General features: G+C 36.9%; 1 protein-coding gene across 1 annotated transcript in view; it reads right to left on the reverse strand.

Annotated features, from left to right (window-relative positions):
- The window catches only part of LOC150088471 (uncharacterized), a 410,148-nt gene that overhangs the window by 148,860 nt on the left and 242,711 nt on the right, over positions 1–18,577 (reverse strand). The window contains exon 7 of the mRNA XM_090369533.1: positions 13,629–13,793. Coding sequence (XP_090225659.1) covers positions 13,629–13,793 — 165 coding nt within the window. The remainder of the gene's footprint in view (positions 1–13,628; positions 13,794–18,577) is intronic.

Consider the following 18,577-nt stretch of genomic DNA (forward strand, 5'->3'; position numbering starts at 1 on the left):
TTAACAAAATCTTGAATTATAAGATTTTATTAAAACTTCCTCTAAACAAGGAAAAATATAGTATTTTTTCCCAAATTGTAAACATATATGCAACAATTCAAGCTTCTAGTACTGAGCAGGGATCATTTAGATGTGATACTGCACATAAAGTTTTGCTGTAAGTAACAGATAATTAGATCATAAAATTTTTAAATATTGGTAAAGTTCAAAAGACAGGAGGGGGAAAAATCTAAATCAGGAATCAGTAGTATTGTAATCAAAAATGAATGATTCCTTCATGTAAATAATTTTGTTTATTATTTTTAATTCTTTCTAGTAATTTAAGTAAAATTATTTTACATTTATTCTTATTTTTTATTTTCAAATAAAATAAATTAATTCTTTTTGTAAATTTTGTAAATAAAAAATGGCACATGGAAATGTCCTTTTATATATAGTGATTTCTCTGTATATAATTTTATTTCCTAATAAATGTGTGCAGATATAAAACATTAAAAACAGGTGTCAATAAAATTTGATTTTTCTATAAAATAAAATTTGTGAAAATGTTTATCAAATAGACAGAAGGAAGCATTCATATGTATATTTTATTCTTTGTTTTTATTATAACCCTCAATAATATTGGGCCTAATGCAGTCTTCAAGTATCTCTAATTTTTAGGCACTTTAACATATATGCATAAAACACCTATTGTCTTCACCATGTCTGCCTGTCTACATGTAAAAACTTGACTACTAATGGATGAATTTTCATAAATTTTTATATTTGGCTCTTTTAGAAAGATTTTCAAGCCATCCCACATTTCATTAACCCTGTACCTTGTGTATGAAATACGAAATTCCTCTGCTCACAAAAATGTGAAAAATCAGCAAAAAATAATTAAACATTTAATTTTTTTGATGCCACCTATCATTTCAATCTTTTCAAAACATAACTATGTATATGTGAAAAACATATTTTTTTAGTTAATTTTTGAAAATTAAAATTCACCTGTTAGAGAATAAATGCAAATTAAAAAACCCCACCCTTCAATTGAAAATGCTTTGATTTGAGGGGAGTGCATCACTAACAGCAGTGCTCACTGCATGAAACATGAAGTGCATGCATAAACAGTTTTATTCCAGAATATGCATCAGTGAAACCAGAGAGTTATAGATTGGAGGAAAGCATGTAGCAATAAAGCAAAATTAGCATTAGTTGAGGCATATTCCCATCAGTTTTTGAGCATGCTCAATACTGATGGGATTCTTCCTCTCACTCAGAATAATCACATGAGAGAGCATAAATTCAAATTGAGGAAAGACAGATGTAGGATAGACGTGCGGAAATTTGCCTTTAGTCAGCGGGTGGTTGGTTGGTGGAACAGACTTCCATCCCTTGTCGTGGAAGTTGATAGCCTAAATAAGTTTAAGGCTCAGCTGGACAGGTATTTTGAACGAACAGAGGGGTGAAGTGGAAGTGGTTTTTTTTTTTTTTTTTTTTTGGCTGATGCTGCATAAGCTTGCTTTCTTGCATCAAATGCCTCTACTAATGCTAATATGATGCAAGAAAGCAAGCTTATATAGCAGGGGTGGCCAACAAGTCGATCGCTGCTTTAATTTCGGTCGATCACAACGAATTTTAAACATATATAAAAAAATAGATTTGTCAAAAATCTAAATGTCATTATTATTATTATTATGTGCCCCACTGCATATGCTTATTACAAATCTGTTGAATCACAGTGGCTACTCTTGTCGCCGCGCAGCAGCTATGCTTGTCTAGTGCACAGAGTACTACTCTGTGGTCTTGTGAAAATTCACGCAGTTATGTTGTGGAGAGCATAGTGTATGTGTCGAATTCTTATTTAGCTTACTTAATATTAATAACTGGACAGTACTTATAAGTTAATTTAATATCCCTTGATTTAAAATGAATACTACTAAAAAGAGTAAAACATCATTTTCATCAAGAGTGGGAACTAGAATACTTTTTTGTAATGATAAAAGAAAAATGTTGTTGTTTGATTTGCAATGATTCCGTGGCTATACCCATAAAAGGAAATTTAGAAAGGCACTTCAATGCATTCCATGGTAAATACCAATCAGATTTTCCACCTAATAATGACCATAGAAAAAATAAATTAAAAGAACTTAAATCCACATTATTCGTGCAACAAAATTTCTTCGTTACTCCTAATTTACAATCAAAAGCAGTAACTGTAGCCTCATTTAAAGTGAGTCATCTTCTTGCAAAAAAAATTCAAACCATTTTCTGATGGTCAATTCATCAAAGATGCTTTTAGAAATAACAGATTCTCTTTTTGAAAATTTTAAGAACAAAAATGAAATTCAAAGTGCTCTTTAAGATCTGTAATTATCTCAAAATACTGTGATGCGAAGCATCGAAAAAATGAGTAAAAATGTGAGCGAACAACTGCGTGCTCATATTGGTAATTGTGTGTCCGTTTCTTTACAACTGGATGAATCTACAGACGTCAGTGATACAGCTCGATTGCTCGTTTTTATTCGTATGGTTTTCGATGATTCTGCCACTAGAGAAGAACTGCTGGGTATGGTTTCATTAAAAGAAAGAACTAGAGGTCTTGATATATTTAACACATTCAAAAATTTTATTGAAAAAATTAAATTACCACCATTTAAGCTCGTATCAATAACAACAGATGGAGCCAAAGCAATGACAGGGCATCTTAACGGATTCATTGCATTGTGCCAAAAGGATGGTGAATTCCCAGATTTTTTGAGTTATTATTATTATTATTATTATTATTATTATTATTAATAGCCATATGGTGCAAGGAAGCCTGAGGCTTATGCTGCACCAGGGAAAAAAAAAAAAAAAAAAAAAAAAAATCCCAAGTTACCCTGAGAGAGAGTCAAAAGTAGAAGGGAATCACCAAGAAAATGAAGAATGATGATATCCAGCTCAGGACCCTGGGTGTGCCAAGCCCATACTCACCAGATGTGAGCCCCCGGGGTCACTGTATCATCCACCATCAATGTGTTAGCCAGCAAAAGATTAAATTCTAAGTGTTATGGACAGTTTTCAAAATCATGAATTGCATCAGAGGACAATCTCTTCGAAGGAGACTTCAAAATGCAACTCGATGAAAATGAACCAGATCTGATATTACACACAGCGGTGAGGTGGCAGAGTCAGAGTAAGTTTCTACAGAGATTCTGAAATTTAAAAATTTGTTGATCAAAGGGGAGATGATTATCAGCAGCTACAAGATACGGAGTGGTTGTGTGGTCTGGCTTTTTTAGCAGATTTTACCAGTAAGTTAAATGATCTGAATTACAAGGAAAAAATAAAAATGTGAGTGGCATGATTAGTAATATTTCTGCATATAAATGTCAATTTTTGGCAATGGCTAAGGATCTCAAAGAAAAAAAATTCTATCATTTTGCAAATATGCAAGTTCATTTGCAAAAATATCCTGTTTTTGAATTTAATAGTGAGAAATATATTTCTGAAACTGAGGAAGTTGTGGATGACTTTGAAACAAATGAAGACATTGTTCAATATATTTCTTATCCATTTAATTGCAGAAAAAAAAAAAAAAAAAAAAAACGCTGAGATTTTTAACATAGAAAAAATATTACTTGAAAATGAAATTATTACATTGCAAAATATCTTCCTAAAAGCCAGATCATCAGAAAAAGGCTTTTGGAAATATGTTTGCCGAGAAAAGTACCCAAATGCAAAAAAATGCAGTGAACTTTTAAATTCCTGTTTTGGTTCCGCATATCTATGTGAATCAGCCTTTTTGTATTTGAAAAAAAAAAAAAAAAAAATGAAGAATCGCTCTATTCTTATGAACTTGCATAACGAAGATTCTTTACGGTTGGCCTTATCACAGTATATCCCCGATTTTGAAAACTTAGATGGCATGAAGACACAAACTTTGCATAAATTAAAAATTTAAATATGTATGAATTTAAAATAAGAATTCTGAATTGTATTTAAATTTAAAGACAACATTTTTCAATATGTGTTGATTAACTTTTTTAACCATGCGCAATGAAATTCTTGAGATGGCAGATCACAGAACATTTTGAAGAAAAAAAGTAGATTGCATCACAAATTAAGTTGGCTACCCTTGTTATATAGCATCAGCCAAAAAAAAAAAAAAAAACCTTCCCGTTTCACCCATCTGGTCACTCCAAATGTTGTTTAGTTCAGCCTTAAATTTATGTAAGCTATCAACTTCCACAACAACAGATGCAAGTCTGTTCCAGCAATCAACTAATCACTGGCTAAAGAAACTTCTGCATCTCTATTCTACAACTGTCTTTCCTCAATTTGAATCTATGCCCCCTCAGGTTCTTAATCTGAGCAAGCAGAAGTATCCCATCAGCATTGAGCCTGCTCAAATCATTCAAGGCCTTATACACCTCAATCAGATCACCTCACAGGTGCCTAGTCTCTAGCTGCTGCAACTTGCAGAACTTAAGCCTCTCTCTTGGTAAGAGCACCCCTTTGTTCCTCTCACCAATCTTGTTTCCCTTCTTTGTACTCGTTCTAGCAACTCTACATCCTTCCTAAAATGAAGCCTCCAGATCTGTATGCAGTATTCAAAGTGTGGCCTGGCCATTGCCTTAAAGAAAGGGATAATCACCTACTTGTCTCTGCTAGCAAAATTCCTATATATCATCGACAAAACTCCAAGACCGCTCTGGCAGCCTGTCTGCACTGCTCAGAGAACTTCATACCTGACTGCACAATTACCCCCAGGTCCTTTTCATTCTCCACCTCCTTGAGCGTAGTACCACACAGTTGGTACATTTCTCATGGGTTACTACTACCCACATGCAATAGTTTGCATTTGTCAATGTTAAATTTTAGTTGCCACTTCTCAGCCCATCTGCCTAACTTTTCTATATCCTGTTGCAGTAGCATACTGTCTTTACTGTCATTAACAACCCTGCCAACCTTTGTATCATCTGCAAACTTGAATGTTAAGCCTAATATACCTTCATTGATATCATTGATAAATACACAAAACAAGAATGGACTCCACGAATAATATTAGTCCACATAGACTAATGTTATTAGTGGAATGTAGTACCACACAGTTGGTAAAAATTAATTTTAACTTAATCATGAAATTAAGTTAATAGAGAAATTAATCACATTAATTAATGACATTTAACAGAAATTTCTAGGACTTTCAGTAACCAATTCAAAGAAACTATTTTAACAACAGGTATTAGAAGTTTCAGCTGAGCAGACAGAATATATGAAGCACAAACTGCTGTTAGTCACATGATGTCAATTCGAACCTGCACAACAAATGCAGTGTTAAAATTGGACCAACAAAACTCCAGCAATTATTATTCTCTGTCATCCATCCAGATGTAATAACTTGACTCCTAATGGATGAATTTTCATCAAATTTTACATTTGGCACTTTTTGAAAGATTTGTCAAGCCAAACTGAATTTAATAAATTTAATTCAAATTGGACTGAGAGAAATCTTTTCATGCACATAACACCAGCTATCCATATATTATATGTTGTAGCTGAAACACTGGATGTTATCTTTATTGCCATGCAATAATTGGAGAAATGAATGGGCAATATGGTGGATGCACAGAAACAAAATGTTCTCAGTTCACTCAAAAGTCACTGCTTTTTTTTGTTATAAATCATGAATAATTACTATCTGCTGATGCACTTGAAATGTAACACATTGTATATGTGGTTTATTTATTTTAAAACCCAACAGGCTTGCTTGCCTGAAAAAAATATAATTAAATTTTTTATGTTACTCAAAATAAGTAGTACTAGTGTTTGAGTCTGAGGAATAGTATTGGATGATTCTATGTAACTTCTATTTATTATGCAATTCAAGGGTTATTTCCCAAACATTTAATTTGTAGTTTAGCATAAGCACACAAAACAATACTCATTCCATGCACTTATAAAAAAAACTCAGAGGAAATAGGGTCAGGTGGCAAGGAAGGCTCATGAAGCTTTATGAAACATTTGATTAGAGATATGGAAGTCATAATGAAACTGCAAAAGGCAATTGTAAGACTGTACTTGGAATACTGTGTCCAGTCCAGTATACAGAGACTGTACCTAGTAAAGGATACCAAGTTTTTCTGAAAGGGTCTACAGATAGGCAACCCACAATAGGAGGGGCTGTATGCTGAAAGACTTGTGTATAAACTCAAAATCTGAAGGACTCTGAGGCTCTTTTTTATTGGTATGGCCTGCCCTAGTAAGTAGGGAGACTGCATCAAAAAACAACATTAAGCTTCTTGAAAAGACAACATGCCTGGTGAGATCATAGAAGGGTGATAATTTGCTGATCTCATCTTTTTTTTTTTATGGATATGTTGGCTACAGAGTTTGGTAACTAGCTACCTTAGCGGGGATTCGATTGAGGTTATAAGATTCTGAGAGTGTATAGTAAAATGAATGAAGGGTTCATGATCTAGAACTAGGGGCCATAAATTCAAATAATGGGGAAAGAGGTTTAGACTTGGATTGTAGGAAGTTTTCTTTAAAGTCAGTAAGTTGTTAATTACTGGAATAAGTTACCTCTGTGGGTAACAAACAAAGACAGCTTGAGGATTTAGTACTTGTTAACAGGAGAGATTGCTTCTACAGGGATGGGATACACTTAAATAGAAAGGGTGCAAGAATATTTGCTGATGCTATCGAGGCAGTGTTAGGTGGGTCGGAAAACTGCTAGCTTGGGGGGGATACAAGGACTAATAGATTAACAGTAGCCACTGGCAGAGGTGAAAGTGATTCCTGCACTGCTTCTATTGGAATGAGCAGCAGCCTGAAAAACAAGATGCAGGGCATTTCAGAGACTGCTGGGAGTCATTGTGGTACAAGTAAACACATGGGTTGTGTTAGAGTAGCTAAGAATAGGAACAGGTGCATGTTTACTTGCACGAACACCAATGCTAGGAGTTTGGTAAATAAAATAGATGAATTTGAGGTATTGCTCAGAACATCAAAGGACATCACAGATATAAGGAATGCAGAACTGGAATTTGGGGAGTACAATGTGTACAGGATGGATAGGAAGGGAGGAGGGGTTATGCTATTAGTTAAGAAACACAAAAAATCCAAGGAAGTGAAGCCAGTCGACATCGCTGGACAGTGCAGTGTCAAGTCAGTTTGGTGTGACATAAGCTTTGGGAGATCAAAATTGAGAGTAGGAGTGTGTTATAGGCCTAATGACTCTGATGAGTATAATAAGAAACTGTACAGGAAAATAGAGTGGGCCAGTAAATCAGAGAGTCTTATAATGGGGGATTTTAATTTCCCAGATATTGACTGGAATTTGTGGGTTGGTCACTCACACACTAGCAAGGTTTTTGTGGATTTATTGGATGATTGTTTTCTACATCAGCATGTTCGGGAGGCAACTAGAGGGAGTAATACTCTTGATCTGATTATCAGTAGTGATTCTTCATGCATTAAGAATCTGCAGATAAAGGAACCACTAGGTGGCAATAATCACAGTGTGCTGAAGTGGGATTTACTCAAAGAGGTAACTACCATCAGGGGTAAAGGGAAAGGTTTTTGCTTTCATAAAGGCAACTATGGTGGTCTGAGACAGTATTTAAATTCTATACGGTGGGACCAACTCATGATGTTACCAACAGCAAATTCAAAATGAGAAGCATTCAAAGAATTTATCTTGGAAGCTACTAGGCTTTACATACCAACTAAGAAATATTGTTCAAGGTTTAGGCCTAAATGGATGTCAGATGAACTAATGAGACATATGGTAGAGAAAAATGCATGGGATACATTAATGGGTGACATGGAAGCCTATGATAGATATAAGCTGGTCTATAACCAAGTCACAAAGGAGATTAGGCAGGCAAAGGCAGATTATGAGAAATCCTTGGCAAAGGATGCAAAGAAAAACAACAAAGAGTTCTTTACCTATATAAACTCTAGAAAAAAAGGGATGAATCAGATTGGTCAACTGGATATTGATGGTTCAACTGTTGATGATCCTGATCAGGTGGCTAACAAACTAAATGAGTATTTTGCATCTACATTCACCCATGAGGAGTTATTCAGGGAGGGGAATGCCAGAGGTGAGTTAAACTCTGGAAGTGAGCTAAATGATTTTGTAATAACTGAGAGGAAAGTGGAGGAGAAATTGTTGAAGATAAACATAAAAAAAGTACCCGGGGTAGACGGGATCTATCCAGTTATATTAAAGGAGGCAACAAAGGAAGTAAGCAAACCCTTAGCCATAATTATGAGAGCTTCTTTGGACTCAGGGGAGGTACCCATGGACTGGAGATGTGCAAATGTGACCCCAATTCACAAAGGTGGATCAAAGGGCGACACAAGTAATTATAGAGCTCTCAGTTTAACTTCTGTTCCAGGAAAATTAATGGCACTGGTTAAAGAAGCACTCCAGGATCATCTAGACAAGACTTCAGTTATAGCTTGGACACAGCATGGTTTTGTTAAGGGAAAGTCTTGCCTGACCAATCTGATTGGATACTATGATGTGGTCACAAAGGAACTGGATGCAGGGAATAACTTTGATATTAGCATTAGCATTAGTAGAGGCATATGATGCAAGAAAGCAAGCTTATTCAGCATCAGCCAAAAAAAAAAGAAAAAAAAAAAAAAAAAACAACCACTACTCCCATTTCACCCCTCAATTCGTTCGAAATACCTGTCCAGCTGAGCCTTAAATTTGTTTAGGCTATCAACTTCAACAAGCGATGGAAGTCTATTCCACAAACCAACTGCCCGCTGGCTAAAGGCGAATTTCCGCACATCTATCCGACATCCGTCCTTCCTCAATTTGAATTTATGCCCTCTCAGGTGATTATTCTGAGCAAGAGGAAGAATTCCATCGGCATTGAGCATGCTCAAGCCATTCAAAGCCTTGTACACCTCTATCAGATCACCTCGGCGATGCCTAGTCTCCAGGCTCTGTAATTTGCAAAACTTAAGCCTTTCTTCGTAAGAGCAACCCTTTGTTCCATTCACTAATCTTGTTGCCCTTCTCTGTACTCGTTCCAGCAGCTCTACATCCTTCTTGAAATGAGGCCTCCAGACCTGTATACAGTACTCAAGGTGTGGCCTGACCAATGCCTTATACAAGGGAATAATCACATCCCTGTCCCTGCTAGAAAAATTCCTGTATATCATTGACATGACACCATGAGCTACTCTTGCAGCTCGTCTGCACTGCTCAGAGAACCTCATATCTGCCTGCACAATTACCCCCAGGTCCTTTTCATTCTCTACCACTGTCAGCGTAGTACCACAGAGTTGATACGTTGATCTGGGGTTACTGTTTCCCATATGTAGTACTTTACATTTGTCAATGTTAAACTTCATTTGCCACCTCTCAGCCCATCTGCTCAACCTTTCCAGATCCTGTTGCAGCAGCATAGTATCAGTAGTGTCCTTAACAACCCTGCCAACCTTTGTATCGTCTGCAAACTTGGACATTAAGCCTGATACACCATCATCAATATCATTTATAAATACAGAAAACAACAATGGACCCAACACTGAACCCTGAGGAACTCCACTAATAACATTAGTCCACGTTGAGCAGTGTCCATTGATTACCACTCTCTGTCTTCTGCCACTCAACCATCCCTTTATCCATAGCAGCAATTTGCCTCGAATGCCACACTTCTCCAATTTGTGCAGCAGTCTTCCATGCGCAACAGTATCAAAAGCCTTTCTAAGATCCAAATATATAATATCAAAGTTATTCCCTGCATCCAGTTCTTTTGTGACTACATCATAGTATCCAATCAAATTGGTCAGACAAGACCTGCCCTTAACAAACCCATGCTGTGTCTGAGCTATAACTGAATTCTTGTCCAGATGATCCTGCAGTGCTTCTTTAACCAGTGCCTCCATTAATTTTCCTGGAACCGAAGTTAAACTAACAGGTCTATAATTACTTGTGTCAGCCTTTGATCCTCCTTTGTGAATTGGGGTTACATTTGCACATCTCCAGTCCATGGGTACCTCCCCTGAGTCCAAAGAAGCTCTCATAATTATGGCTAGGGGTTTGCTTACTTCCTTTGCTGCCTCCTTTAATATAACTGGATAGATCCCATCCACCCCGGGTGCCTTTTTTATGTTTATCCTCAACAATTTCTCCTCCACTTTCCTCTCAGTTATTAGAAAATCATCTAGCTCACTGCCAATGTTTACTTCACCTACGACATTCCCCTTCCTGAATAACTCCTCATGTGTGAATGTAGATGCAAAATACTCGTTTAGATTGTTAGCCACCTGAGCTGGATCCTCAACTGTTGAACCATCAACATCCAGTGGACCAATCTGATTCATCCCTTTCCTTCTTGAGTTTAAATAGGTAAAGAACTCTTTTCTGTTTTTCTTTGCATCCTTTGCCAAGGATTTCTCATAATCTGCCTTTGCCTGCCTAATCTCCTTTGTGACTTAGTTACAGACCAACTTATATCTATCATAGGCTTCCACGTCACCCATTAATTTGTATGTATCCCATGCATTTTTCTTCTCTGCCATATGTCTCATTAGTTCATCTGACAACCATTTAGGCCTGAACCTTGAACAATATTTCTTGGTTGGTATGTAAAGCCTGGTAGCTTCCAAGATTAGTTCCTTGAATGCTTCCCATTTTGAATTTGCTGTTGGTAACATCATCAGTTGGTCCCACTGTATAGAATTTAAATACTGTCTCAGACCAGCATAGTCTCCTTTACGAAAGCAAAAACCCTTCCCTTTACCTCTGATGGTAGTTACCTCCTTGAGTAAATCCCACTTCAGCACACTGTGATCACTGCCACCCAGTGGTTCATTTATCTGCAGATTCCTAATGCATGAAGAATCACTACTGATAATCAGATCAAGAGTATTACTCCCTCTAGTTGCCTCCCGAACATGCTGGTGTAGAAAACAATCATCCAATAAATCCACAAAAGCCTTGCTAGTGTGTGAGTGACCAACCCACAAATTCCAGTCAATATCTGGGAAATTAAAATCCCCCATTATAAGACTCTCTGATTTACTGGCCCACTCTATTTCCCTGTACAGTATCTTATTATACTCATCAGAGTCATTAGGCCTATAGCACACTCCTACTCTCAATTTTGATTTACCTATGCTTATGTCACACCAAACTGACTCAACACTGCACTGTCCAGCGATGTCAACTGGCTTCACTTCCTTGGATTTTATGTGTTTTTTAACTAATAGCATAACCCCTCCTCCCTTCCTATCCTGTCTATCCTTTCTGTAGACGTTGTACTCCCCAAATTCCAGTTCTGCATTCCTTATATCTGTGTGACACCACGTCTCTGATATCCCAACAATATCTGCCTTTGATGTTTTTAGTAATACCTCAAATTCATCAAATTTATTTACTAAACTCCTAGCATTAGTGTACACGCAAGTATACATGCACCTGTTTCTATTCTTAGCTACCCTAACACAACCCATGTGTTTACTTGTACCGCAATGACTTCCAGCAGTCTCTGAAATATCCTGCATCTTGTTTTTCAGGCTTCTGCTCATTCCAATAGAAGCAGTGCAAGAATCTCTTTCACCTATGCCCGTGGCTACTGTTAATCCATTAGTCTTTGTCTCCCCCCAAGCTAGCAGTTTTCCGACCCACCTAACACTGCCTCGATAGCATCAGCAAATATTCTTGCACCCTTTCTATTTAAGTGTATCCCATCCCTGTAGAAGCAATCTCTCCTGTTAACAAGTACAGTCCAGGCTGAAAAAAATTCTACCCCTTCAGCCTTGCACAATCTTTCCAGGGCCGAATTGATCGACAAGGCTCTCATCATATACTCCCTCCTATCGTGTCTGGGCAGAATTGCAGACACTTTCAAATTCAACCCTACTTCACGGCTTTTTTTCAACAGTGACCTGTACTTGTTAAGTAATTCCGCTGGTCTCCTACTCTTAATATCATTAGTGCCAACGTGTACAACTATATCACCTTTTGTGCCCTTAAAAGATGATATCTGCTCTACAACGTCATCAACCTTTGCCCCTGGCAGACATACCCTGGTCCTGTTCCACTGGACCAGGCCCTGGCCCTGGTCCATATCATATATTTGGATCTTAGAAAGGCTTTTGATACTGTTGCACATGGGAGACTGCTGCACAAATTGGAGCAGTGTGGCATTGGAGGCAAACTGCTGCTAAAGGGATGGTGGAGTGGGAGAAGACAGAGTGGTAATCAATGGACACTGCTCATCGTGGAGTAATGTTATTAGTGGAGTCCCTCAGGGTTCAGTGCTGGGTCCATTGTTGTTTTCTGTATTTATAAATGATATTGATGATGGAATATCAAGCTTAAAGTCCAAGTTTGCAGACGATACGAAGGTTGGCAGGGTAAGGACACTAATGACAGTACGCTGCTGCAACTGGATCTAGAAAAGTTGAGCAGATGGGCTGAGAGGTGGCAAATGAAGTTTAACATTGATAAATGTAACGTACTACATATGGGAAGCAGTAACCCCAGAGTGACATATCAACTCTATGGTACTACACTGACAGTGGTAGAGAACAAAAAGGATCTGGGGGTAATTGTGCAGGCAGATATGAAGTTTTCTGAGCAGTGCAGATGGTCTGCAAGAGTAGCTTATAGCGTCTTGTCATAGTGATATACAGGAATTTTTCTAGCAGGGATAAGGAGGTGATTATCCCCTTGTATAAGGCAATGGTCAGGCCACACCTTGAGTACTGTATACAGGTCTGGAGGCCTCATTTTAAGAAGGATGTAGAGCTGTTGGAATGAGTACAGGGAAGGGCAACAAGATTAGTGGAACAAAGAGTTGCTCTTACGAAGAAAGGCTTAAATTTTGCAAATTACAGTGTCTTGAGACTAGGCACCTGCGAGGTGATCTGATTGAGGTGTATAAAGTCTTGAATGGTTTGAGCATGCTCAATGCTGATGGGATTCTTCCTCTTGCTCAGAATAATCACCTGAGAAGGCATAAATTCAAATTGAGGAAAGACAGATGTAGGATAGATGTGAGGAAGTTTGCCTTTAGCCAGCGGGTAGTTGGTTGGTGGAACAGACTTCCATCCTTTGTTGTGGAAGTTGATAGCCTAAATAAATTTAAGGCCTGAGCTGGACAGGTATTTGGAACGAACGGAGGGGTGAAATGGGAGCGGTTTTTTTTTTTTTTTTTTTTTTTTTGGCTGATGCTGCATAAGCTTGCTTTCTTGCATCATATGCCTCTACTAATGCTAATAATTTTCAAAGGTCAGGTGGAGGGTTACCTACGTGAGGAGAAAAAAACACAGGTATTTAATTAAATTAAATTTATTTATTTTAATTAATTATTATTATTACTACTTTTTTTTTTTACTGCAGCTAAAGCCTTCCTTGCAACATATGGCTAATTGTAATACTAACAGGTTACACTATGCATGAAGGTGTGGTGGGGGCATTTGTTCTGGAACCATAGTCAGTTCCCTACAAGCTTTAAAAGATGTAGGAGTGTGTCCCCTGTAAATTTCAATATACAAAAATTCAAGTCCAAACAAATAGCTTCTGCCTTCTCAGCCCATGCAAGGCAATAGAATACTGTAAGTTTCATTCATAGTAATTTAAAACATTAAATTTTTGTTAATTTGTGATTCATAATACTTACATATTCAGTAGCTGATAAAGATCCATGTAAAAGGTAAGATTTCAGTGTAGCTTTTGCAAACTGTAAAGCATGACTTGTGTCATTGAGAATGTCCTGAAGATCTTCAATATCAGAATCAGAATCCGTCTGCAATAAATGTGGCAGTGCATGATGCGTGGCAATAATCTACAAAAAAAAAAAAAAAAAAAAAATTATAAATGATCAAGATAATAAAAGAATTATCTGCTCTTCTACATAAATTGACAGTCTACAAGGGGAATACAGGGCAAGGAGCAGTCAATAAGTATTTACCCTCACCTAAAAATATTTGAATTAAGGATTTGAAATTATTTATACACATACTATTAAGCCTCATAAGTTAATGTATACTTATTTGTTTTTCTAGATCCATTGTTAAAGAACAAGTATGATGAATACTGAATACAGCAAGAGGTGGTATGAAGGAGAAGGTTGAGGTTTGATCCATTATAAAATTTCTTCGTTTGTAAGGCAGAGAAGCAAAACAAATCCACGAGGAGACAGACTGTATATGGCAGGGATTACCCATCGTACAAGACTGTGAAAAACTGGAAAAGACAATTAAGGTGCAGGCAAAGCAGTGTGCATGATGACCCAAGAGAAGGAAGACTCATTTCAGCCACAGACCCTACCATCGGAGCAAAATTGGAACAGCTAATCCTTGAAGACAGACATCTTGTAATTATAAATTTTATAGCAAATGAAGTAAAAATTAGCCACGGATCTGTTTACACCATAATGCACAAGTCTCATATTTTAGCAATAAATCAGCACATACACCAACCATAAGAATAAGAATTTTACTGTAACTAAAATATTTACAAAAAAAAATAAAATAAATATTTACAAAAACTGCTATTATATTAAATTAAATTATGTACATGTGAAAAACATTAAAACTGTGATAAAATCTCTGGAGCTTTCGGAAGCATTGGCTTCCTTCCTCAGCAGTAACAAAACTTCCTGCAGCACGTCCATATATAACAGGCTCACGGTACTTATACACGTGGTGCAGTCAGTGCATGGTCTGAACTGGAAGCAGAAACAGCTCGGGAACGTGTCAAGCAAAACCGTTCATCCGTACTTAGGATGATAGTTTCAAACAGAGGATGCATACGCATACCTCTGTCCCTATTCATAATATTGTGGTCGGATGAACAGATTCGTAGGCTCTCGAGACATTTACAGTTCCAGAACCCATGCGCTCGATCCACAATAACCGCATCCTCTGGGGAGATTTGATGCTGCTTCTCCCAAAAATGTTCCCACAGCAGACTTATTGTAATCAGCAGTTTTTATAGCATTTGCATGCTCCCCCAGACGATCCTTGAGCCGTCGTTTTGTCTCGCCCACATAACTTTATATACCGGAATATATACAATATTCCGCTTCCAGTTCAGACCATGCGCCGACTGCACTACGTGTATAAGTACCGTGAGCCTGTTATATATGGACGTGCTGCAGGAAGTTTTGGTACTGCTGAGGAAGGAAGCCGATTCTTCCGAAAGCTCCAGAGATTTTATCGCTTTTAATCCGGTTTATTTTAGTGTATTTTATCGCAAGGATTTTAACACAGTTTTAATGTTTTTCACATGTACATAATTTAATTTAATATAATAGCAGTTTTTGTAAATATTTGTTTTATTTTATTTTATTTTGTAAATATTTTAGTTACAGTAAAATTCTTATTCTTATGGTTGGTGTATGTGCTGATTTATTGCTAAAATATAAATTTGCCCAACCTCAGAGGCCTTGTTCAGGATATGCACAAGTCTCTGCACATTGTCTAAGGTGGTGGCTTGATGGGTTCTGAGATTCTTGATATCTCCTCCAAACTCCAAAGAGAGAGTTTTTTGCACAATGATGGATGGAGCTTTGTAGAAAGAATGTTGATTTTTTGATCAAATTATTATGAAGGAATTTTTTTTTTTTTTTTGGTAGTTGTTGGCGCATCGGCATCTGTGGCCATAATGCACCTCCCAAGGTTTTTGCAGTACTTTGACCCAAGCACGAGGCGGGATTTGAACCCGCGACCTTTGGGTTGCCAGGCAGGCACTTTACCCACCCGGCTAGCCCGATCATCATTATGAAGGATGAATGCTGGGTACATCATTATGACCTGTAAATGAAATAGACGAACAATGGAAAAATTTGTCTTCACCAAACCACAAAAAGTCAAGATAAATTTGTCTGCCAACAAGGTCATATTGTCAGTTTTTATCTCCCAAAAGGTAACATCATCACTGGAAAGTACTACAGAAACCACATCCTAGGAAAGTTAAGAAAGGTTATCAATTGAAGGGATGTAGGAAGCTATCCAAAGGTATCTGCTTCCTTACTGAAAACACTTCTGCTCACAAAGCTGCTGAGTGGCCTTTGCAGTCAGGTATAGCTTTGATAATTTCCAGCACCCACCTTATTTTTCCAGCCTCTCACCTTCAGACTTCTTCCTCCTCCTTAAAATGAAGAAACCATTATGGGGCCACAGATTTTAAACAGATGAGGAGGTAATTAATGAAGTGGGAGCCTGGTTTTCTACTAAGAGTGAGGAGGTCTAATCAAGAGACATGAAAAAACTTAGTATTAGTAGTAGTAGTAAATGATGCAAGGAAGCAAGCTTATACAGCATTAGCCAGAAGTAAAAAAAAAAAACACCACCTAATTTTTCCATTCCCTCTAATAATTTGTCTAATTCTCCCTTAACCACCCTTTTTCAATTTATTATTTATTAAAATTATGTGTGTTCTCTGAGAAAGAGTAAGGATGCCATCACTAGTTAGTTTACTCAATTTATTTAAAGCTGTAAACCCTTCGATCAGGTCTCCCTGCCGATGCCTAGTTTTTGGGAGTTCCAGTTTGTAGAACTGGTCTTCCATGGTAAGAGTACCCTTTTGTGTCCTTGACTAACCTTGTTTCAGTTCTCTGTATGTGTTCCATGAGATCCACATCCTTCTTAAAATAAGGCTTCCAGACCTGTACTCAAGATGCAACCTAACCATTGCCTTATACAATGGAACAATCACCTCCTTGTTCTGGTCTATCACTGACAGACGTCCATGAGTTGTCCTAACAGCCACCTATCAGCACTGCTCAGGAAGCTTCATGTCAGACCATACAATTATCCCTAGGTTTATTGAGTTTGCCATTACCTTGTATGTTGTACCAACCAATTGATTTGTTATTTGGAATTATTGCTCCCATGAAATGCCATGCATTTATCAAAGTCAAAACTTCAATTGCCACTTTTCAGCCCATTTGTCCAATTTTTCTAGATTCTGATTCAGGAGTACACCTTGATTCCTGTTATCAACCACCCTGCTGACCTTTGTATCATCAAACTTAGACGATACGCTTGATTTGCCTTTTTTTTTTTTTTTTTTTTTTTGATTTGGTAGTTGTTGGCGCATCGGCTTCTGTGGCCATATTGCACCTCCCAAGGTTTTTGCAGTACTTTGATCCAAGCCCGAGGCGGGAATCGAACCCGCGACCTTTGGGTTGCCGGGCAGGTACTTTACCCACTCGGCTAGCCCGGTCGGCCGATTTGCCTTCATCAATATCATTAAAAAATACTGAAAATAGGGGCCCAGCACTGAAACCCAAGGGACTCCACTAATAACATTAATCCAAGAAGAGTAGTGCCCATTTATAACCACAGCCTGCTTTCTGCCACTCAACTATCTCTTTATCCATAGCAGTAACTTGCCACTAATGCCACACTGCTCTAATTTGCACAGCAGTCTTTCAAGCAGTGTTAAAAGCTTTACTGAAGTCTGTGATGTCAAAATTATTTTTTGCATGTTATGCTAATGTAATTTGTCACATAATATGATCATGGGCAAGAGAGATCTTTCAGAAAGTTGTAAAATTTCAAATCCTAACTGAAATATTTCTAAGTGGGGATAAATACCTATTGGCTGCCCTCTGTAAATAAAGGAATAAATATTATTTTACCTTTCACATGAAGTTTATCTAATGGTGAATATCTAATTTTTAGCAATCTTTATTTTCCGCATGTTAAACTTCAGCTTCAAGATTATCTCCTGGAAGCTAATTCAAAAATCAATTTTGGAAGTTGTATGTGTGTATTTAATTTTCTTAATAATCTGATTTCTTCACATGAAATTGAACTCTCCACCTTCTCTCAAAAAAAAAAAAATAAATAAAAGAAGCAAATTAACAAGTAATGCATACAGAATAGGATCAAAAAGTTTAAAAATTGAATTTGTTAAAAATACCTGAATATTGAATAAGAAAAACTTTTTATTTATTTTGTAATCCACAATGCCTACATATGATTTTGCAGTAGGTAGCATTTTGTTTTTATTTGTTTTGATGGTAAAAAAATTTCATGTCATCACTATTTGAATACAGATTTTAAAAAATTATTACATTTTACTTCTTGAAGAAGCTTTTCCAGTGCATTACATTGAAAAAGCTTCTTTATGTTGGAGATCTTGCAATTCAAGAATTGATGAATTTGCCTCCCATGTTAGTTTTATGCTGATTATCAAATAAGATAACCTGCACACAAAATGTCAGTCTTTTGGATATCCCAGGAATAAAAAAAATTCAGATTGGCAGATCTAAAGGTAAAGCTATGCTAGAATATTTTTTTATTTTTTATTTTTACTATATAGGCATAATTCATTATGAATTTATGCTAGGAGATCATAATTTAAGAATAACATGTTATTAAGATATCATTAAGCTCTCAACAGATCCAATGAGAAGGAAGAGATCAAAAAAATTTAACGTGTAATCATCTGTAAATATTATATTTGTTTAAATAAAATTCAGTCCTGGAACTTTTTGATCCTCCCTTGTGGACTCGGAAAATTTGTATTACAGATTCTGATGAACTGAAAGTAAATTCAAATATTCTGTTAGCCATACCAATTTACGTAAAATTAAAATTATAATAATAATAATGC

This window comes from Mastigoproctus giganteus, chromosome 3 (assembly GCF_048544385.1).
Source record: "Mastigoproctus giganteus isolate SK-2022 chromosome 3, ASM4854438v1, whole genome shotgun sequence".
Classification (NCBI taxonomy): domain Eukaryota; kingdom Metazoa; phylum Arthropoda; class Arachnida; order Uropygi; family Thelyphonidae; genus Mastigoproctus; species Mastigoproctus giganteus.